Source organism: Pseudophryne corroboree, chromosome 1 (assembly GCF_028390025.1).
Source record: "Pseudophryne corroboree isolate aPseCor3 chromosome 1, aPseCor3.hap2, whole genome shotgun sequence".
In the NCBI taxonomy this organism is placed as follows: Eukaryota; Metazoa; Chordata; class Amphibia; order Anura; family Myobatrachidae; genus Pseudophryne; species Pseudophryne corroboree.
In genome coordinates, this window is record NC_086444.1 from 825,325,117 (window position 1) to 825,349,659 (window position 24,543).

General features: G+C 46.9%; 1 protein-coding gene across 6 annotated transcripts in view; it reads right to left on the minus strand.

Annotated features, from left to right (window-relative positions):
- Window positions 1–24,543, minus strand: part of SEPTIN11 (septin 11) — a 226,176-nt gene that overhangs the window by 123,701 nt on the left and 77,932 nt on the right. For all 6 annotated transcript variants that reach the window (XM_063919644.1, XM_063919639.1, XM_063919650.1 and 3 more), the window contains exon 2: window positions 19,051–19,171. In XM_063919644.1, coding sequence (XP_063775714.1) covers window positions 19,051–19,171 — 121 coding nt within the window. The remainder of the gene's footprint in view (window positions 1–19,050; window positions 19,172–24,543) is intronic.

Consider the following 24,543-nt stretch of genomic DNA (forward strand, 5'->3'; position numbering starts at 1 on the left):
GCAAGGTGATAAAGGCACCAGCCAATCAGATCCTAACTGTTAATTTACATATTGAAGCTGATTGGCTGGTGCCTTTATCACCTTGCACATATCACTGGTTTATCACTTCCTTATGCCTTCTCCAGGTTAATACATCTGCCCCATTGTATGCAAAAGGACTGCATATCCGGTACAAGGGAAATCTTATGCGAATTCTCCATCGGAGAAGTCGCATAAGTGTATGGCCACCTTTAGAATGAGTCATTTACCATAATGAGCAAGCAGCATCATTTGCGTTTGTTTCCTAAGTCACAGTAAGACCTGGAACCAATATAAATGCAGGGAACACAGGTTTAAAAGAATATGCTCTTTAGATATATAGCAACCATAACATTGTAGAAGCCCAACGCTACAAGAACTAACTGAAGTTTAGCCACCTGTTTGTAAAATGCAACAAGGTCTCAAACAGAATACACACTGCTACGGTATTATACTATTAGAACAAACATCTACTGTGAAATAGGTTCATAAATAACACAGGTTTAGCAATAACATTATCACATGGTCTATGATGTATGCAGGGGCGGATTGGGAACAAAAAGTGGCCCTGGAAAAATTTGTACTAGTGGCCCCACATGGGCAGCACCAAAGGTGTAAGGTCTAGCCATGGGCCATGGCTGCAGCACCCTTCCCCCAAGACTTTCCAGATAGTGGGCATGTCCAGCATCAAGCGGGAAGTTAAAAAGAAAATTAAATACAGGTTGAGTATACCATATCCAAATATTCCAAAATACGGAATATTCCGAAATACGGACTTTTTTGAGTGAGAGTGAGATAGTGAAATCTTTGTTTTTTGATGGCTCAATGTACACAAACTTGGTTTAATACACAAAGTTATTAAAAATATTGTATTAAATGACTTTCAGGCTGTGTATAAGGTGTATATGAAACATAAATTAATTGTGTGAATGTACACACACTTTGTTTAGTGCACAAAGTTTTAAAAAAATATTGGCTAAAATTATCTTCAGGCTATGTGTATAGGGTGTATATGAAAAATAAATGTATTCTGTGCTTAGATTTAGGTCCCATCACCATGATATCTCATTATGGTATGCAATTATTCCAAAATACGGAAAAATCCCATATCCAAAATACCTCTGGTCCCAAGCATTTTGGATAAGGGATACTCAACCTGTACTATGAGCACATTTTAAATATTATGAGCACATTATATGATACACCTTCAGAATTTAGGAAACTATATAATTCTTTAGAAAGATATATTTTCTTGCTTATTAAACCAACCGTATACCAATCACTATTCACTCAATCTTATATGTCAGGCAAGCAGGCAGACAGAGCATACACTAGATCATCTGCAATCACAGGCTAAGTGGCATATTTTCATATATGCAATTTATTTTGCCTCTTATTCATTATGTCTATAAAAAGGACCACATGTCCTCAAACAAAACAGGCCCCACTGGTGCGTCGGCCCACCGGGAATCTTCCCAGTAAACCCTATGCCCAATCCGCCTCTGGATGTATTTATACCCTCATATACTGTATGTACTGGTGGCAATGCACATACACTTTCGATGACTAATGCATAAGTGGCAGTGAGGTGCTGTTTATCTGTGTGTGGTCATCTTCCGGTATACATATGATACCTAGGGATGCCACCTCGTTCCTTTAATTCTGGACACATATCAATTACACAGGTTCTGTGGTTGGCTGACTTCAAGACTCCAATTCACCTGGTTTTAATCAGACACAGAACCTGTGTAATTAGTGTTTGTACAGAATTAAAGGGATGGAGTGGCAACCCTAATGATAACCCTGCTGACGGGGTGCCATCTGACACTATACCGACAGCGGCATACCGTCTGCCCGAAAACAGCCTTATCACCCAGAGATTGTTTGGCCAAATCTAAGTCTAATAGTGTGTGCTTATCAAATTATGATTATGACTAGCATGATGAAATGTGTCCAGAGTTGAAGATCTCTGAAAAGCCTAAATAGTAATCTGGAAACCAGACAGGGCTAAATAAAAAAAATATAAACAAAATCATACTATTAGCAATCCCTAAATTGCTGGGAGAATGAATAACAGAAGAAGGAGAAGAAGAAAAAAAGGACTGCAAAAAAAAATAAAATAAATAACTTCTGTACTTGATTTCAAATTTAGGAGTCTATTCACTAAAGGCCCATACACACTTGCCGATAAAATGAGCGACGTGGCTCATTTTCCCCCTCCCTGAGCGACGTCGCTCATTTTATCGGTAAGTGTGTATTGCCGCCAGCGATGACCGATGCGCGGCCCCGCGGGTCGGCAATGATCGCCGCTGTCGGCAGTGCATCCAGGACCTGCATGCACGGCTGGCGGAGGCGTGACGTCACTGAGCGATATGAGCGGTCATATCGCTCAGTGTGTATAGTCGGCCGCGGAGGGGAAACATTAGACGACATCGCTCACAGAGCGACATCGTCTAATGCATGGGTCTTCAACCTGTGGCCCTCCAGCTGCTGCGGAACTACACATCCCACCATGCCATGCCACAGTTTTGCTATTAAGGCATGGTAAAACTGAGGCAGGGCATGCTGGGATGTGTAGTTCCGCAGCAGCTGGAGGGCCACAGGTTGAAGACCTATGGTCTAATGTGTACGGACCTTAAAAGCCTTGGGGAGAGATAAAGTGGAGAGAGATAAAATACCAAACTAATCAGCTCCTGTTATTTTTCAAACACAGACTGTAACATGGCAGTTAAGGGCTGATTGGCAGTTTGGCCGGTACTTTATCTCTCTCTCTACTTTATCACTCTCCAAGGTTTAGTAAATAGATTCTTTAGTTGCTAGTGTTAACAATGAATAGTAATATTATGATCTTTCATATAAACAATGCATTACCTTTCCAGTACGTTACACTTTGTTTGTTTCTGTTATAATTCTATTTAGAACACTTCATTAGCTAAAGAATGTTATAACAATTAATAATGTGCAGACCACAACGGCTCTCTCTCTATTACACATGCAAGTTTTGCACATATTAAAAAGGTATACCTCTGCCATGAGCTTGGCTTAATATACTAATACATATCTCTATAAGAGAATGCAGTGTGTATCCAGAGCAAACGTCTCATCCCACATCTCTTACGTTAGCAGGAAGGTCATGTGACCGCTCATGAGGACAAGCACCACCAGATGGAAACTGGAAGAGTTTGTCAGCCAGATGCAGTTCAGAATATTATAAACATATTTTCAGCTTACAAATAGCAATGCAAAGCGTATGTAACCAAAACAAATTTTTACCATTTCAACAATTTTACTAAGGATGGCTATGCTTAAAGATCTGGTCAGATGTGACAGCATAAAACACTATAGAAGCAAAAATGTATCCTAGCCTGATCATTATTCTAAAAGCTGGATCTTCAATTTTACAACAAAAAGGTTTCAAAGTTAGGCCAATTTCTTTAATAGTATAAAAAACCAAGTCTGAATTTTTAAGATAAAATATAGCAATGTCCCCAATTTTCATTATAATCATCGCTGAACACAACCCCAGGTCAACTAAAAAATGCCCTCTAGAGGCTGAAGCATGCCCCCTCCCATCTCTGCTTTTGTCCTCTCTGTTCAGGATGCTAGTCACCGCAGAGGTATTCAACATGCGGCCCTTCAGCTGCTGTGGAACTACACATCCCAGCATGAACTACAAAAATTTAGCTATTAGGGCTTACTAAAACTATGGCAGGGCATGCTGGGATGTGTAGCTCCACAGCAGCTGGCTGCCCACATGTTGAATAACCCTGAGCTAGTGCATCAGAAACCCAACAAGCAGGATGTCTGTTTAATGCTGTTCTGGACACACTAATAGCAATATACAGTGTAAGGAAACTGGAGACTGGGGGGAATTAATCCAATTAGCCACACAGGGTGTGATGTGCCATTGCCGCAGCGTTTCAGTGCCGGCAATGGCACCCTTCACTGGCTGGTTTCTGCCTGAATTTGCACAAAATTGTTCAGAGCCCTATGGGGCAGCAAGCACTTTTGTGTGAATTCAGGACCCTTTAAAGTGGCGCGATGTCTTCAGTGCGAGAGTTCATCACGAACTGGAACTATTTTTATACAACTATAGACACACCTTATCAGTATCAATGCCCTTCTACATACTGTATGTATGCTTTATTGTTTTTTTTATGGTTTGTTGTTGTGATGGGGTCACAGGCGGACATTCCAAGGTTGATGATATTTATTATTTGGAGTAATTATTACAGATAAGGTTATTTTACATGATACTAATGTGCATCACTATACTACTAAAAACATTTCCGGGTCTCAAAAGTTATTTTAAAATAGGTACCTGTAAGGAATGCCCAATTTTATATCAGAATGGGCATGATTAAAAATAAGAATTTACTTACCGATAATTCTATTTCTCGTAGTCCGTAGTGGATGCTGGGAACTCCGTAAGGACCATGGGGAATAGCGGCTCCGCAGGAGACTGGGCACAAAAGCAAAGCTTTAGGACTACCTGGTGTGCACTGGCTCCTCCCCCTATGACCCTCCTCCAAGCCTCAGTTAGGATACTGTGCCCGGACGAGCGTACACAATAAGGAAGGATTTTGAATCCCGGGTAAGACTCATACCAGCCACACCAATCACACCGTACAACTTGTGATATGAAACCCAGTTAACAGCATGATAACAGAGGAGCCTCTGAATAGATGGCTCACAACAAGAACCCGATTAGTTAACAATAACTATGTACAAGTATTGCAGACAATCCGCACTTGGGATGGGCGCCCAGCATCCACTACGGACTACGAGAAATAGAATTATCGGTAAGTAAATTCTTATTTTCTCTGACGTCCTAGTGGATGCTGGGAACTCCGTAAGGACCATGGGGATTATACCAAAGCTCCCAAACGGGCGGGAGAGTGCGGATGACTCTGCAGCACCGAATGAGAGAACTCCAGGTCCTCCTCAGCCAGGGTATCAAATTCGTAGAATTTTGCAAACGTGTTTGCCCCTGACCAAGTAGCTGCTCGGCAAAGTTGTAAAGCCGAGACCCCTCGGGCAGCCGCCCAAGATGAGCCCACCGTCCTTGTGGAATGGGCTTTTATTGATTTAGGCTGCGGTAATCCTACCGCAGAATGCGCCAGCTGACTAGTGCTACAAATCCAGCGCGCAATAGACTGCTTAGAAGCAGGAGCACCCAGCTTGTTGGGTGCCATCAGGATAAACAGCGAGTCAGTTTTCCTGACTCCTGCCGTCCTGGAAAAATAAAATTTTCAGGGCCCTGACTACGTCCAGCAACTTGGAATCCTCCAAGTCCCCAGTAGCCGCAGGCACCACAATAGGTTGGTTCAAGTGAAAACCTGAGACCACCTTCGGGAGAAACTGAGGACGAGTCCTCAACTCTGCCCTATCCATACAGAAAATCAGATAAGGCCTTTTACATGACAAAGCCGCCAATTCTGACACTTGCCTGGCCAAGGCCAAGGCCAACAGCATGACCACTTTCCACGTGAGATACTTTAGCTCCATGGTTTTAAGTGGCTCAACCAATGCGACTTTAGGAAATCCAACACCACGTTGAGATCCAAAAAGTGCCACAGGAGGCACAAAAGGAGGCTGAATATGTAGTACTCCTTTAACCAAAGTCTGAACTTCAGGCAGTGAAGCCAGTTCTTTCTGGAAGAAAATCGACAGAGCCGAAATCTGGACCTTGATGGACCCCAATTTGAGGCCAAAACGTCACCCCTGCTTGCAGGAAGTGCAGGAATCGACATAGTTGAAATTCCTCCGTCGGGGCCTTCATGGCCTCCCAACAAGCAACAAAATTTTCGCCAAACGCGGCGATAATGTCTTGCGGTGACATCCTTCCTGGCTATGATCAGGGTAGGGATGACTTCCTTCGGAATACCCTTTTCCTTTAGGATCCGGTGTTCTACCGCCATGCCGTCAAACGCAGCCGCGGTAAGTCTTGGAACAGACAGGGTCCCTGCTGCAGCAGGTCTTGTCTGAGCGGCAGAGGCCAAGGGTCCTCTGCCAGCATCTCTTGAAGTTCCGGGTACCAAGCTCTTCATGGCCAATCCGGAACCCCGAGTATGGTTTTCACTCCTCGCCTTCTTATTATTCTCAGTACCTTGGGTATGAGAGGTAGAGGAGGAGACACATAAACCGACTGGTACACCCACGGTGTCACTAGAGCGTCCCCAGCGATCGCCTGAGGGTCCCTTGACCTGGCGCAATATCTTTTCAACTTCTTGTTGAGGCGGGACGCCATCATGTCCACCCGTGGTCATTCCCAACGGTTTACCCGCATTTGGAAAACTTCTGGATGAAGTCCCCATTCTCCTGGGTGTAGGTCGCCCATCGGAGAATCCTTGTGGCTTCTGCCATCGCCATCCTGCTTCTTGTGCCGCCCTGTCTGTTTACATGGGCGACCGCCGTGATGTCGTCTGATTGGATCAGTACCGGCTGGTTCTGAAGCAGGTGCCTTGCTTGGCTTAGGGCACTGTAAATGGCCCTTAGCTGCAGAATATTTATGTGAAGCGAAATCTCCTTGGAAATTTCTTCCGTGTGTGACTGCACCCCAGCCCCGAAGGCTGGCATCCGTGGTCACCAGGACCCAGTCCTGTATTCCGAATCTGCGGCCCACTAGTAGATGAGCCCTCTGCAGCCACCACAGCAGCGACACCCTGGTTCTTGCTGACAGGGTTATCCGCTGTTGTATCTGTACATGGGACCCGGACCATTAGTCCCACTGGAACGTTCTTGCGTGGAGTCTTCCGAATGGAATTATGCTTCGTACGAAGCTACCATTTTTCCCAGGACTCGTGTGCATTGATGTACCGACACCTTTCCTGGTTTTAGGATGTCTCTGACTAGAGATGACAACTCCTCGGCTTTTTCCACTGGAAGAAACACTCTTTTCTGGTCTGCGTTCAGAAACATTCACAGGAACAGAAGACGTGTCGTCGGGACCAGCTGTGACTTTGGAATATTGAGAATCCAGTCGTGCTGTTGTAGCACTTCCCGAGAGAGTGCTACCCCCACTACCAACTGTTCTTTGGACCTCGCCTTTATCAGGAGATCGTCCAAGTACGGGATAATAAAAACTTCCTTCTTGCGAAGGAGTATCATCACTTCGGCCATTACCTAGGTAAAGACCTTCGGTGCCGTGGACATCTCCAACGGCCGCGTCTGGAACTGATAGTGACAGTCCTGTACCACATATCTGAGGTACTCCTGGTGAGGGGGGTAAATGGGGACATGCAGGTACGCATCCTTGATGTCCAGGGAGACCCTGTAATCCCCCTCGTCCAGGCTCGTAATAACCGCCCTGAGTGATTCCATCTTGAACTTGAATCTTCTGCTATAAAAGTTCAAGTATTTTAATTTCAAGATGGGTCTCACCGAACCGTTGCGGTACCACAACCACTGTGGAATAGTAACCCCTTCCTTGCTGAAGGAGGGGCACCTTGACAATCACTTGTTGTGATTATAGTGTTGAATATCCACCAACACCGTCTCCCTGGCAGAGGGAGGTGCCGGTAAGGCAGATTTTAGGAAACGGCGGGGGGAAGAACGTCTCGAACTCCAGCCTGTACCGCTGAGATACTACTTGAAGGACCCAGGGATCCATGTGAGAGAGCCCACTGTCCGCTGAAATATCTGAGACGGGCCCCCACCGTACCCGGGTCCGCCTGAGCAGCCCCAGCACCATGCTGTGGACCTACCGGACGCAGGGAGGACTTCTGCTCTTGGGAACTAGCTGTGTGTTGCAGCTTTTTCCTCTACCTTTGCCTCTCGGCAGAAAGGATGAGCTTCTAGCCCTCTTGCTTTTCTGGGGCCGAAAGGACTGTACTTGATGATACGGTGCTTTCTTTTGTTGTGGGGTAGCCTGTGGCAAAAAAAATAATTTCCCAGCAGTAGCTGTGGAAACGAGGTCTGAAAAACTATCCCCAAACAGTTTTACCCCCTTATAGGGCAACTTCCATGTGCCGATTCGAGTCGGCATCGCCTGACCATTGCCAAGTCCATAACCCCCGTCTGGCGGCAATGGACCTAGCGCTTATTTTTGATGCCAGCCGGCAAATATCCCTCTGTGCATCACGCATGTATAAGACCACGTCTTTTATATGCTCTATTTTCAGCAAAATATTTGTCCCTATCCATAGTTATTTTCCGACAGGGAATCTGACCACGCAGCGGGAGCACTGCACATCCATGCCGAAGCAACGGCTGGTCGCAATATAATGCCCTAGTGTGTGACCATATCTTATAGGGTAACCTCCTGCTTTCTATCAGCAGGTTCCTTCAGGGCGGCCGTACCCGGAGACGGTAGTGCCACCTTTTCTGATAAGCGTGTAAGCGCTGTATCTACCCTATGGGGTGTTTCCCCGCGTGACCTATCCTCTGGCGGGAAAGGGTACGCTGCCAATAACCGTTGTAGAAATTATCAATTTCTTACCGGGGGAAGACCACTCTTCCTCACACACCTCATTTAATTTCTCAGATGCAGGAAAAACTACTAATAGTTTTCTCTCACCAAACACAATACCCTTTTATGTGGTACCTGGGGTATAATCATAAATGTGTAATACATTTTTCATTGTCTCAATCCTGTAACGGGTGGACCTATTTGGAGGGTACACCAGTCTCATCGATGTCGACACTGGAGTCAGTATCCGTGTCGACATCTGTGTCTGTTATCTGAGGTAGCGGGCGATTTTAGAGCCCCCCATGACATTTGAGACGCTGGAACAGGCACAAGCTGAGTAGCCGGCTGTTCCGTGTCGTCGACCTTTTATGTAAGGAGTTGACACTTTCACGTAATCCTTCCATAAGTTCAACCACACCGGTGTCGACCCCGCAGGGGGTGACAACATATTTACAGGCATTCGCTCCGCCTCCACCTCATTATCCTCCACATACCTGTCGACACAGCCGTACCGACACACAGCACACACACAGGGAATGCTCTGATAGAGGACAGGAGCCCACAAAGCCCTTTGGGGAGACAGAGTATGCCAGCACACACCAGGGCGCTATATATCACAGGGATAGCACCTATAAAAAAGTGTTTTCCCTTATAGCTGCATATATATTGTATACTGCGCCTAAATTGTGCCCCCCCCCTCTCTTTTTAACCCTTTCTGTAGTGTATTAACTGCAGGGGAGAGCCAGGGAGCTTCCCTCCAACGGAGCTGTGAGGGAAAAATGGCGCCAGTGTGCTGAAGGAGATAGCTCCGCCCCTTTTTCGCGGACTTTTCTCCCGCATTTTTATGGAATCTGGCAGGGGTTAATATACATCCATATAGCCCTGGGGGTTATATGTGATGTATTTTTGCCAGCCAAGGTGTTTATATTGCTGCTCAGGGCGCCCCCCCCCAGCGCCCTGCACCCTCAGTGACCGGAGTGTGTGGTGTGCATGAGGAGCAATGGCGCACATCTGCAGTGCTGTGCGCTACCTTGGTGAAGACTGATGTCTTCTGCCGCCGATTTTCCGGACCTCTTCTTGCTTCTGGCTCTGTAAGGGGGCCGGCGGCGCGGCTCTGGGACCGGACTCCGAGGCTGGGCCTGTGTTCGGTCCCTCTGGAGCTAATGGTGTCCAGTAGCCTAAGAAGCCCAAGCTGGCTGCAAGCAGGCAGGTTCGCTTCTTCTCCCCTTAGTCCCTCGATGCAGTGAGCCTGTTGCCAGCAGGTCTCACTGAAAATAAAAAACCTAAAACTAACTTTTTCTAAGAAGCTCAGGAGAGCCTCCTAGATTGCACCCTGCTCGGTCGGGCACAAAAATCTAACTGAGGCTTGGAGGAGGGTCATAGGGGGAGGAGCCAGTGCACACCAGATAGTCCTAAAGCTTTCTTTAGATGTGCCCAGTCTCCTGCGGAGCCGCTATTCCCCATGGTCCTTACGGAGTTCCCAGCATCCACTAGGACGTCAGAGAAAAAACTGTATTATTCGCATTGGGTGATGTATCAATGTATATTGTACTGAGGAAAATGTCTGTGGATGACAAATGGTTGGAAAGTTAATTTCTTTGCTGGAATGTACTCGTAAACACTAGAAGTCCGGAGACAAAATGCTAACAGCCCTAGAATCCTTTATGGAACAGTGATCAGAGGTTGGAGTTTCTGTATAACACAGCAGGGGTCAGACCAACAAACCCAGAGAAAGACACATTGTCTACCAATGTGTGAAACTTTCTTCCTGGGCTGGTGCATAATGGAGCTAGAGTATGTTGACAAAGGCCTGGTCTCCAGGTTTCAAACGGTAACACAGGTAACAGCATCCGCCCCTGCTCGAGTGACCCAGAGACCCCACAGCATAAATTCAGAATCAATCAATTCTGGTTTTGGAAGGGTTAAAAGGAATCCCAAGGTGTGGGGGCTGCGAATGAGCTGCAGTGGGTTTAAATATGAGAAACACTCCACAGATAGTGTTCATTGTCGTAAAGGGATCCATCAGATCATGATGAAATCAAAACCACAGGAAGAGACTTCACTTCCATACCATCGTTCGATACTGCAGGTGATCTGAACGGTGTTTTCTTCCCTTTATTTTATTTCTAGAAATTGTTATCACTTGTGTGATTATTTACATTATTTTTTTGTAACTTTTTTTGTAACTATAAGCTTTGAAGATATTTTTGAAATAAATAAAATAATTCTAGTTCTGGTTCTATGTTTTCTGACCCAAGACCCCAAGCAGCCCATGTTACCTATTTTTCAAGTATAAATACATTTGTGTGTGCGGGTGATAGATGAAGCTTGCCCTGGTCATTGTCTCAAAATGTCACTTCAGCTGGTGGCAGTAACCGTGTTGATTAACCACACACGCTGAATCAGAAAGTGTCAAGGGCAGCAATTATCAGATTGGTGTATCTGAAAGATCGGAGCATCATTTTTTTACCTTAATTCTGGCGAAATGTGTGGATAAGTACCTGTCCTATTTCTAAATAACAAGATACTGCTAAAAGCGTAAAGCTGCACTGCATCCTGAAACTAATTAGCTTCTGCCCTGCCATGGTTTCCCAGGGGCTGCTTAGTGCAAGCTATTTTCCTGGGGCTCCATGGTTAATGTCTCTGCCATGGCCAAATCTGGTGCTGTGGAACTCAGAGTAAAGTATGAGCAAGAGAAGCACTGAGGTGCCACAATCACTGCCACTGATCAGCCTCCAAGTCACACCTGCAAACCACAGCCAATTTAAAGTGCCATGCAAATTCTTGGTCTAATAAAAGCACAGAGTACACTAACCACTAACAGGGCAGCCTACACCATAGGCCAGCACCAGACAAGTGTGCTGTATGAAAGGTTAGAGTATGTGGCGGTTTTTTTTAGTATCCTGTTTTTGGTATAGTGTACATTAACATACACCACCAATGACTTTTGCTGCTTTCCAACGTGACCTGGGAATTTGCAGAGTTAGTAAGCCGGCATATTCCCGGTTCTCAGCACCATGACCCTAGTCGGGGCTTAAGTCACGGGTTGTTTCCTTTTATACATGCAAAAAACTCTGTTTGATGAACGATCACATGCTTGTTGTGATCGGATAAAATAGGATTTTAAATACCTACCGGTAAATCCTTCTCTCGTAGTCCGCAGTGGATACTGGGGTTCCATTTAGTACCATAGGGTATAGACGGGTCCACTAGGAACCATGGGCACTTTAAGAAATTGATCATGTGGACTGGCTCCTCCCTCTATGCCCCTCCTACCAGACTCGGAAACTGTGCCCAAGAAGATGGACATACTTTGAGAGAAGGATAGATAAAGATAGTGGTAAGATTCCGAACCAGCACACAAAAACAGAGGAAAGCTATGCTAACCCAACTTTAAACAGGAACAGCAACAGCTGAACCAACAATACTTAACTACCAGTGCAGGAAGAACGAAGCACCAGGCGGGCGCCCAGTATCCTCTACGGACTACGAGAAAAGGATTTACCAGTAGGTAATTAAAATCCTATTTTCTCTTACGTCCTAGAGGATAATGGGGTTCCATGGGGATATACCAAAGCTCCCAAACCGGGTGTGAAAGTGCTGAGGTTCCTGCAGAACTGACTGACCAAACTCAAGGCCCTCAGAGGCCAAAGTATCGAACTTGTAGAATTTAGCAAACGTTTTCGAACCAGACCAAGTAGCCGATCGACAGAGCTGTAAAGCCGAGACACCCCGGGCAGCCGCCCAGGAAGAACCCACCAACCTAGTAGAGTGGGCCTGTACAGATTTTGGAACCGGCAAACCTGCCATGGAATAAGCATGCTGGATAGTGAGCCTGATCCAGCGTGCAATTGTCTGCTTTGAAGCAGGACACACCATTTTATTGGGATCATAGAGAACAAACAGCGAGTCCGATTATCTGTGACGAGCTGACCTCTTTACGTATACCTTCAAAGCCCTCACAACATCCAAAGACTTTGAAGTAGCAGAAGTGTTGGAGATAACCGGAACCACAATAGGTTGGTTGATGTGAAACTCAACCACTTTCGGAAGAAATTGCTGACGAGTTCTGAGTTCAGCTCTGTCCTCATGGAAAATTAAATAGGGGCTTTTGTGAGACAAAGCCCCCAGCTCTGACACACGTCTTGCTGAAGCCAAGGCCAACAGTGTGACAGTCTTCCATTTAAGATATTTTACATCCACCTCCTGTAATGGTTCAAACCAGTCCAATTGGAGGAACTGCAGCACCAAATTGAGATCCCAAGGTGCCGTGGGAGGCACAAAGCAAGGTTGGATGTGCAGAACACCTTTCAAAACATCTGAACCTCAGGGAGAGAAGCCAATTGTTTTTGAAAGAAAATGGAGCCCAGACGTAGGCCCACAACCCCACCTGCATGCAGAAAAAGCAGGAAACGTCCCAGGTGAAATTCCACTGCAGAATATGTTCTGCTCTCACACCAAGAGACAAATTTCTTCCAAATATGGTGGTAATGTTTAGACCAGAGGTTCTCAAACTCGGTCCTCGGGGGCCCACACAGTGCATGTTTTGCAGGTCTCCTCACAGAATCGCAATTGAAATAATTAGCTCCACCTGTGGACCTTTTAAAATGCGTCAGTGAGTAATTAATACACCTGTGCACCTGCTGGGTTACCTGCAAAACATGCACTGTGTGGGCTCCCGAGGACCGAGTTTGAGAATCTCTGGTTTAGACGTTACCCCCCTTCCTGACTTGGCTCATAGTCGGGATAACTTTGTTAGGGATCCCTCTTTCGGCTAGAATCAGCCATTCAACTTCCATGCCAACAAACGTAGCCGCGGTAAGTCCTGATAGACAAACGGGCCCTGTTGCAGAAGATCCTCGCAAAGAGGTAGAGGCCACAAATCTTCGAGGCGTATCTCCAGAAGGTCCGCGTACCAGGCCCTTCTTGGCCAGTCTGGAGCAATGAGTATTGCTTGAACTTTTCTCTTTTTATTCCTTTTAGAATTCTTGGGATCAGAGGAAGTGGAGGAAACACGTACACCATCCGATAGACCCATGGAGTCGTCAGAGCATCCACTGCCACTGCCTGTGGGTCTCTCGACCTGGAACAATACCGCTTGAGCTTCTTGTTGAGACGAGAAGCCATCCTGACGATTTGTGGATATCCCCATCGACATGTCAAGCACCTGAACAATTCCGGGTGAAGGCCCCACTCCCCCGGGTGCAGGTCGTATCTGCTGAGGAAGTCTGCTACCCAGTTGTGTAGCCACCACAGAAGGGAGATCCTGGCTTTTTGGCGACAGACGGATCCTCTGGTGCATGTGAAGATGCGATCCGGACCATTTGTCAAACAGATCGAGCTGGAAGGGCCTTGCGTGAAACCTTCCGTATTGAACCGCCTTGTAAGAGGCCACCATTTTCCCCAGAAGCCGAATGCATAGATGCACCGATACACGGATTGGCTTCAGGACATCCCGAACCATCGACTGGATTACCAATGTCTTTTCCAACGTAAGGAACACCTTCTGCGACTCCGTGTCCGGTATCAATTCCCAGGAATGGAAGCCTCTGTGTTGGCTCTAGATGAGATTTCGGAAGGTTCAGAATCCACCCGTGATCCTGGATAAGTTTGGTTGAGAGACCAATGCTGTCCAGCAACCTCTCCCTGGACAGTGCCTTTATCAGAAGATCATCCAGGTACGGAATTATGTTCACTCCCTGCTTGCAGAGTATAAACATCATCTCTGCCATCACTGTGGTGAAAACCTTCGGTGCCGTGGAGAGACCAAATGGCAGGGCCTGGAACTGGTAGTGACAGTCCTGCAGTGCAAACCCTAGATAAGCCTGATGAGGTGGCCAGATCGGAATGGGAAGGTATGCATCCTTGATATCCAGAGACACTAGGTATTCCCCTTCCTCCAGACCTGAGACCACCGCTCTCAGACTCCATCTTGAACACTCCTAAGAACGGGTTCAAGGACTTGAGATTCAGAATCGGCCGCACAGAACCGTCCAGTTTCGGTACTACAAACAAGATGGAATAGTACCCCTTGTTTTGTAGATGAGGTGGAACTGGAACAATGACGTGAGTCTGTACCAGTTTTTGGACGGCATACTGTAAAGTTATACTTGCCTCTTGTGAAACTGGTAAGCCTGATTTGAAGAATCTGTGAGGTGGGAGCTCTTGGAACTCCAGTCTGTAGCCCTGGGAAATAAGATCTATGACCTAGGGGTCCCGGAATGAACTTGACCAGATGTGACTGAAGAATTTTAGTCGGGCTCCCACCTGACAGCCTTCCAGGGATCGCGGTCCACCATCATGCTGAAGGCTTTGAGGAATCAAAGCCTGAGCACCTGCAGTTGCTGGTTTGCGTGGTTTACCTCTTGCGCCTCTGGAGGCCGTAGAAGCACCTCTAGATTCGCCCTTAAACTTGGCCGTCCGAAAGGACTGTAAAATTTAAGCTGAAAAAGCTTTCCTGGCTGGGAGAGCTGCGGAAGGAAGATACGTAGACTTATCCGCAGTAGCTTTGGAGATTCAATTGTCTAGTTCATCTCCAAACAAGGCCTCTCCTGTGAATGGTAGGCCTTCCACGCCTTTCCTGGAGTCCGCATCAGCAGTCCACTGGCGTAGCCACAAGCCCCTGCGTGCGGACACTTAATGCGTGCATTAAGCAAGCCAATCTCTTTTATGGCTTCCACCATAAAGTTCGCAGAGTCCTGTATATGCTGCAGGAGTAAAACAACATCCCCCCTAGACAAGGAATCTAACCCCTCAATTAGGTTACCTGATCATTTAGCAATGGCTTTTGTGATCCACGCACATGCAATAGTGGGTCTCTGGGCCACTCCAGCAGCTATGTACAATGATTTCAGTGTAGTCTCAATATTACGATCAGCCGTACCTTTTAGGGAGGCAGCACGAGGGACAGGCAATACAATTTTTTGTGACAGCCTAGAGACTGATGTGTCCACTATCGGTGGATTTTCCCATATTTTCCTATCCTCCAGAGGAGAAGGAAAAGATGAGAGCAACCTTTTAGGGGGCTTGAAATTTCTTATCAGGATTAACCCACGGTTCCTCAAACAGGGTATTCAATTCCTCTGACGCAGGAAAAGTGACTTCTTTTTTACATTAAAATAAGATTCTTCACACTCCTCTGACACCTTATCAGGAATTTGCAGAACATCTCTGACAGCCTCAATTCCCTGTGACAGAGTAGCACCCCGCCCCCCCCCACTTCCCGCCAAATCCACCTCACCCTCCTCCATGTCTGACCAGTCAAGAGTCAGACTGCAGGATATGGGCCAGAGATCGTTTTTGCGGACAAATGGGAGGGGATTGAGACGCTGGTTTGGGGACTGAGTCCCTATTCATAAACTCATCCAGTCTGTCTTAAGTATTGCGTCTCTTTCTCATTGCGGGATAATTTCGTAGAAACATTGGAGATAATCCCTTTAATGGAATTAACACACTCCGGTTCAGCCCTGCTATTCTGGGAAGGTGCACTGCCCTGAGTACCTAGTCGTGAACCCCCTGGTGAAGAGAAACACTCCACTCTACAAGATACACACTCTTTGCCTGACATAATATAAATGTGACAGCACACACATACAGGAAAAGGTTAAGCACAATTAACCCACAGAGAGCCCTTCAGGGAGAGACCGAGTTATTTGGAGCCAGCCCCCTCTTATCGCTAATGCGAAGCTTAGCCGGGTTGCAGACTAAGTACCCTGGTAGGGGATGTAGTACACTAATAATCCCCCCCCCCCCCATCTCCCCTGCTATGACCCCCTGGTATCGCTGAGGTAATTCGTGCATCTCCGTACCTTCATGCCGTCACAACGGCCGGCGACCCGCTAGCCAGCTTAGTACTCACCATTCTTCATTCTTCTGGCTCTGTTAGGGGTGGCGGCATACTGCGGGAATGTACGCTCGCCGTGGTGGGGCTTGCGAATAGTCCCCTCAGGAGCTCAGTGTCCTGTCAGCAGGGAACGGGACCATTAACCCTTCAAGAGGTTGAGCCGTTCACCCCCTAAGTCCCACGAAGCAGACAGGCTGGTGCTAACCAGCCCTGCCTGAAAACAACAAACACATCAAATAAATGCAGAAAACTCTTAAGGAGCTTCCATAAGTGTGACCAGCTCCTCCGGGCACATTTTCTAAACCGAGTCTGGTAGGAGAGGCATAGAGGGAGGAGCCAGCCCAAACTATCAAATTCTTAAAGTGCCCATGGCTCCTAGTGGACCCGTCTATACCCCATGGTACTAAATGGAACACCAGTATCCTCTAGGACGTAAGAGAAAAAAAGAAAATTCTCACACACACATATAAAAACATAATATGCCCAAGCATTGAAGGCGGCACCTAGCAGCAGAAGAGATGTATTTGCAATGAGTGAAAAAAGATGGATTCCCCTGTGCTGGTGCAATTACTTTAACCACTTGCCTGGCATGGTCGCATCAGATGCAACCACACCAGCAAGTGCCTTATCTGATCTGGTTGCACTCAATGCAACCAGTCAGATACAAGGCGTGTGGCAGCTGCAGGGAAGAGAAACATCCTGCTGCTGCTGCCGCTCTCAGAGGGACCAGACTATCCCTCTGCATCCCTGCACCCTCCCCCAGTGTTTGCCATGCTGATGATCACTGCTGGAAAAACTAGCCAATCATCTCATACTTAACATTTTGCAGGCTGTTTGAAAAATAAGTTAGGAGTTGATTGGTTGGTAATTCCCATCAAAGGTGGTAGAGGCTAAGGGGCCCTACACACTCGGCGATGCGCCGCCGAGGTGCCCGACGGCCGATACGGCCGACGAGCAACCCGGCGGCGGGGGGGCAGTGACGGGGGGAGTGAAGTTTCTTCACTCCCCCCGTCACCCGGCTGCATTGAAGTGCAGGCAAATATGGACGAGATCGTCCATATTGGCCTGCATGCACAGCCGACGGGAGATCAGCGATGAACGAGCGCGGGGCCACGCATCGTTCATCGCTGGAGTCTCCACACTGAAAGATATGAACGAGATCGTTCATATCTTTCAGAATATCGGCATGTGTGTATGGCCTATAAGACTGTAGAGCAATTTAAACATGCTTGGGATAATAATATGAATATCCTTACAAAGAACTAAGGTTCAAAACGGGTTGAGATTACCTAAAATAATAGAAAAAGGGGCAGACTAGATTGGCCCAGTGGTTCTTATCTGCCGTCAAATTCTATGTTTCAATGTTACTTTGTCTCTCACAAATTGCTCTCTCTCCAAGCTTTGATATCCCCATAATATTAGAAAACTTTCAATTTGTATCCATTGCTTCATGACACACAGTATAGCTTTTTTAGTTTATAGTAGTTGCACCAGCACAGCGGAATCACTTCTTACCTCGTTAATTAACTAGAGTTCCTGCAGACCCCGACTTTCCACCTGCTGCAGGGCAATTATCAAATCATTTGTAATTTACTGCAGGAGGTGTGAGACTTGTCTTCACAATTTTAAGTATTAGCAATGAGCCAATTATAAGCCTGTCACATGGCACCATTATGATGCATGGACCATACCGTATGTAAGCATGATACCCAGGAGCTGATCCAAAAGATTCTATGGGCTTAAATCAATTCTGGGCAGTCTGAATAGCGCTGGGAGGGAGCTCCTGGAGCTATTCAATTCAGCGCAATACTAAGTCGGAGAATGCCCGTATTTGCGGACTAAACAGGGTATTTAGGCGCGAGAATAGGCATTCTCCATCTAAAGTGCACGCCACCCCTCTACTTACTTTAGCTGGTGCGAAGTGGAGGTGGCATTATCTCCACCTGGCACTGAAGTGTGGTGCTTGGCTGTGACTTCATAGACAAAAGGAGTCAAATTCCAAATTTAACAATGGTAGAGGAGTAACAATTAGCAGCTCAACATGTAAAAAATGCTGATGTCTGCTTCTACTTCGAGTAGGGATGTAGAGGGACATTATGTCATTCATTTTGCTGTTTAGGCACCCCTAGCCAATGGGAACCATCAAGATTCACCTAATGGGTGTGCAGGCCTAGATTTTAAGGCACGTATGGAACAGAAGGTTCTATTAACAGTTTTTACTAAGATTCAGCCCACCTGCACTATAATTAGGACAATTAAGAAGGGGCAAATATTCCTTTGGAATAATTGCTAGATTAATTATCCATAATACATCTGTCAAATATTTTACACTACTTTATAATCTGTAGGTCTCTTAAGATGATTCAGACAAACTGCTCAGGAAACAAAGTTTTAGAAATAGCCATTAATATACCCACCCCTGTCATAATATATCTATCCTTTCACCCACACCTCCACCTGTCGGCAAGGCTTCAATAACAAACACTACTAATATCCATAGCAACAGGGACCTCATCTTCTGCTGGTTATAAGACAGTGGTCAGTCCTATGCTGACTGTACTACTATTTGTAAGTTACTGCTTCAACAGCTAAAACTGCAAATATGCTTCTGACAGTTACCAAAGTACTTCATTTTAATAATGGGACGCCTGCCACAGTAATATACTATAAAAATAGATACAATTGTTTACACATTTGAGTATTTCTTTTTTCAATATGCAAATGAGTTTGTTTTTTTAAATGAAACAATCCATCCATATAAAAGAAAAAAGTTACTAACCAACACATAGTATATTAAAGCAGAATCCCTGGGAAGTGGATTTGTTCACCAGCTGGTCAGGAAGACTGTCAAACCCAACATGACCAGAGAGGGCTAGATTCCGGAGGTCATCATTAGGCGACTGGAATCCAAAAAAGGAGAAAGAAACAAAACAAAAAGGTCACATTAACAACACGGAGGATTCATGCTGTAGCCAGTAAACATATTAATAATACTTTCTAAACAAAAAACACAGCGTGCAATTCCTCCAAACATAAAGTCCATAAGATCATAGCCCAGTATGCCATTTTGTTTAATAGTAAACAGTATTGCGTTTTTTTTCTTGAACCAAGATATATCTTGTCTGCAGCCTTCCATTCTCAATTACCCAAACTCCGGGGGCTAAACCAACCTCTACAAAAAAATACAGACAGTAGGCACTTCCATAGGGTAACACCTTATTTCCTTATATAAAACGTATAAATATATATACTGTAAAGCCCCTTCTTAAAGAATTGCTGATGTGGAAACACATTGTAATAAGCCTCATACTACTAAACATCTGGAATATGTTTTTAAATAAAAAGACAAGATTTTAGAAAATGGAGCATCCCCCTATCTGAATAATATGAATGATCTCTATTCACTGGCAGAGTAATAATAAGAATTTACTTACCGATAATTCTATTTCTCGTAGTCCGTAGTGGATGCTGGGAACTCCGTAAGGACCATGGGGAATAGCGGCTCCGCAGGAGACTGGGCACATCTAAAGAAAGCTTTAGGACTTTCTGGTGTGCACTGGCTCCTCCCCCTATGACCCTCCTCCAAGCCTCAGTTAGGATACTGTGCCCGGACGAGCGTACACAATAAGGAAGGATTTATGAATCCCGGGTAAGACTCATACCAGCCACACCAATCACACCGTACAACTTGTGATATGAAACCCAGTTAACAGCATGATAACAGAGGAGCCTCTGAATAGATGGCTCACAACAAGAACCCGATTAGTTAACAATAACTATGTACAAGTATTGCAGACAATCCGCACTTGGGATGGGCGCCCAGCATCCACTACGGACTACGAGAAATAGAATTATCGGTAAGTAAATTCTTATTTTCTCTGACGTCCTAGTGGATGCTGGGAACTCCGTAAGGACCATGGGGATTATACCAAAGCTCCCAAACGGGCGGGAGAGTGCGGATGACTCTGCAGCACCGAATGAGAGAACTCCAGGTCCTCCTCAGCCAGGGTATCAAATTCGTAGAATTTTGCAAACGTGTTTGCCCCTGACCAAGTAGCTGCTCGGCAAAGTTGTAAAGCCGAGACCCCTCGGGCAGCCGCCCAAGATGAGCCCACCGTCCTTGTGGAATGGGCGTTTATTGATTTAGGCTGCGGTAATCCTACCGCAGAATGCGCTAGCTGAATAGTGCTACAATCCAGCGCGCAATAGACTGCTTAGAAGCAGGAGCACCCAGCTTGTTGGGTGCCATCAGGATAAACAGCAAGTCAGTTTTCCTGACTCCAGCCATCCTGGAAAAATAAAATTTTCAGGGCCCTGACTACGTCCAGCAACTTGGAATCCTCCAAGTCCCCAGTAGCCGCAGGCACCACAATAGGTTGGTTCAAGTGAAAACCTGAGACCACCTTCGGGAGAAACTGAGGACGAGTCCTCAACTCTGCCCTATCCATATAGAAAATCAGATAAGGCCTTTTACATGACAAAGCCGCCAATTCTGACACACGCCTGGCCAAGGCAAAGGCCAACAGCATGACCACTATCCACGCGAGATACTTTAGCTCCATGGTTTTAAGTGGCTCAACCAATGCGACTTTAGGAAATCCAACACCACGTTGAGATCCAAAAAGTGCCACAGGAGGCACAAAAGGAGGCTGAATATGTAGTACTCCTTTAACCAAAGTCTGAACTTCAGGCAGTGAAGCCAGTTCTTTCTGGAAGAAAATCGACAGAGCCGAAATCTGGACCTTGATGGACCCCAATTTGAGGCCAAAACGTCACCCCTGCTTGCAGGAAGTGCAGGAATCGACATAGTTGAAATTCCTCCGTCGGGGCCTTCATGGCCTCCCACCAAGCAACAAATTTTCGCCAAACGCGGCGATAATGTCTTGCGGTGACATCCTTCCTGGCTATGATCAGGGTAGGGATGACTTCCTTCGGAATACCCTTTTCCTTTAGGATCCGGTGTTCTACCGCCATGCCGTCAAACGCAGCCGCGGTAAGTCTTGGAACAGACAGGGTCCCTGCTGCAGCAGGTCTTGTCTGAGCGGCAGAGGCCAAGGGTCCTCTGCCAGCATCTCTTGAAGTTCCGGGTACCAAGCTCTTCATGGCCAATCCGGAACCCCGAGTATGGTTTGCACTCCTCGCCTTCTTATTATTCTCAGTACCTTGGGTATGAGAGGTAGAGGAGGAGACACATAAACCGACTGGTACACCCACGGTGTCACTAGAGCGTCCCCAGCGATCGCCTGAGGGTCCCTTGACCTGGCACAATATCTTTTCAACTTCTTGTTGAGGCGGGACGCCATCATGTCCACCCGTGGTCATTCCCAACGGTTTACCCGCATTTGGAAAACTTCTGGATGAAGTCCCCATTCTCCTGGGTGTAGGTTGCCCATCGGAGAATCCTTGTGGCTTCTGCCATCGCCATCCTGCTTCTTGTGCCGCCCTGTCTGTTTACATGGGCGACCGCCGTGATGTCGTCTGATTGGATCAGTACCGGCTGGTTCTGAAGCAGGGGCCTTGCTTGGCTTAGGGCATTGTAAATGGCCCTTAGCTGCAGAATATTTATGTGAAGCGAAATCTCCTTGGAAATTTCTTCCCTGTGTGACTGCACCCCAGCCCCGAAGGCTGGCATCCGTGGTCACCAGGACCCAGTCCTGTATTCCGAATCTGCGGCCCTCTAGTAGATGAGCCCTCTGCAGCCAGCACAGCAGCGACACCCTGTTTCTTGCTGACAGGGTTATCCGCTGTTGTATCTGTAGATAGGACCCGGACCATTAGTCCCACAGGTCCCACTGGAACGTCCTTGCGTGGCGTCTTCCGAATGGAATTATGCTTCGTACGAAGCTACCATTTTTCCCAGGACTCGTGTGCATTGATGTACCGACACCTGTCCTGGTTTTAGGATGTCTCTGACTAGAGATGACAACTCCTCTGCTTTTTCCACTGGAAGAAACACTCTTTTCTGGCCTGCGTTCAGAAACATTCCCAGGAACAGAAGACGTGTCGTCGGGACCAGCTGCGACTTTGGAATATTGAGAATCCAGTCGTGCTGTTGTAGCACTTCCCGAGAGAGTGCTACCCCCACTACCAACTGTTCTTTGGACCTCGCCTTTATCAGGAGATCGTCCAAGTACGGGATAATAAAAACTTCCTTCTTGCGAAGGAGTATCATCACTTCGGCCATTACCTAGGTAAAGACCTTCGGTGCCGTGGACAACTCCAACGGCCGCGTCTGGAACTGATAGTGACAGTCCTGTACCAAATATCTGAGGTACTCCTGGTGAGGGGGGTAAATGGGGACATGCAGGTACGCATCCTTGATGTCCAGGGAGACCCTGTAATCCCCCTCGTCCAGGCTCGTAATAACCGCCCTGAGCGATTCCATCTTGAACTTGAATCTTCTGATATAAAAGTTCAAGTATTTTAATTTCAAGATGGGTCTCACCGAACCGTTGCGGTACCACAACCACTGTGGAATAGTAACCCCTTCCTTGCTGAAGGAGGGGCACCTTGACAATCACTTGTTGTGATTATAGTGTTGAATATCCACCAACACCGTCTCCCTGGCAGAGGGAGGTGCCGGTAAGGCAGATTTTAGGAAACGGCGGGGGGAATAACGTCTCGAACTCCAGCCTGTACCCCTGAGATACTACTTGAAGGACCCAGGGATCCATGTGAGAGAGCCCACTGTCCGCTGAAATATCTGAGACGGGCCCCCACCGTACCCGGGTCCGCCTGAGCAGCCCCAGCACCATGCTGTGGACCTACCGGACGCAGGGAGGATTTCTGCTCTTGGGAACTAGCTGTGTGTTGCAGCTTTTTCCTCTACCTTTGCCTCTCGGCAGAAAGGATGAGCCTCTAGCCCTCTTGCTTTTCTGGGGCCGAAAGGACTGTACTTGATGATACGGTGCTTTCTTTTGTTGTGGGGTGGCCTGTGGCAAAAAAATCAATTTCCCAGCAGTAGCTGTGGAAACGAGGTCTGAAAAACTATCCCCAAACAGTTTTACCCCCTTATAGGGCAACTTCCATGTGCCGATTCGAGTCGGCATCGCCTGACCATTGCAAAGTCCATAACCCCGTCTGGCGGCAATGGACCTAGCGCTTATTTTTGATGCCAGCCGGCAAATATCCCTCTGTGCATCACGCATGTATAAGACCACGTCTTTTATATGCTCTATTTTCAGCAAAATATTGTCCCTATCCATAGTTATTTTCCGACAGGGAATCTGACCACGCAGCGGGAGCACTGCACATCCATGCCGAAGCAACGGCTGGTCGCAATATAATGCCCTAGTGTGTGACCATATCTTATAGGGTAACCTCCTGCTTTCTCTCAGCAGGTTCCTTCAGGGCGGCCGTACCCGGAGACGGTAGTGCCACCTTTTCTGATAAGCGTGTAAGCGCTGTATCTACCCTATGGGGTGTTTACCCGCGTGACCTATCCTCTGGCGGGAAAGGGTACGCTGCCAATAACCGTTGTAGAAATTATCAATTTCTTACCGGGGGAAGACCACTCTTCCTCACACACCTCATTTAATTTCTCAGATGCAGGAAAAACTACTAATAGTTTTCTCTCACCAAACACAATACCCTTTTATGTGGTACCTGGGGTATAATCATAAATGTGTAATACATTTTTCATTGCCTCAATCCTGTAACGGGTGGACCTATTTGGAGGGTACACCAGTCTCATCGATGTCGACACTGGAGTCAGCATCCGTGTCGACATCTGTGTCTGTTATCTGAGGTAGCGGGCGATTTTAGAGCCCCCCATGACATTTGAGACGCTGGAACAGGCACAAGCTGAGTAGCCGGCTGTTCCGTGTCGTCGACCTTTTATGTAAGGAGTTGACACTTTCACGTAATCCTTCCATAAGTTCAACCACACCGGTGTCGACCCCGCAGGGGGTGACAACATATTTACAGGCATTCGCTCCGCCTCCACCTCATTATCCTCCACATACCTGTCGACACAGCCGTACCGACACACAGCACACACACAGGGAATGCTCTGATAGAGGACAGGAGCCCACAAAGCCCTTTGGGGAGACAGAGGGAGAGTATGCCAGCACACACCAGGGCGCTATATATCACAGGGATAGCACCTATAAAAAAGTGTTTTCCCTTATAGCTGCATATATATTGTATACTGCGCCTAAATTGTGCCCCCCCCCCCCCCTCTCTTTTTAACCCTTTCTGTAGTGTATTAACTGCAGGGGAGAGCCAGGGAGCTTCCCTCCAACGGAGCTGTGAGGGAAAAATGGCGCCAGTG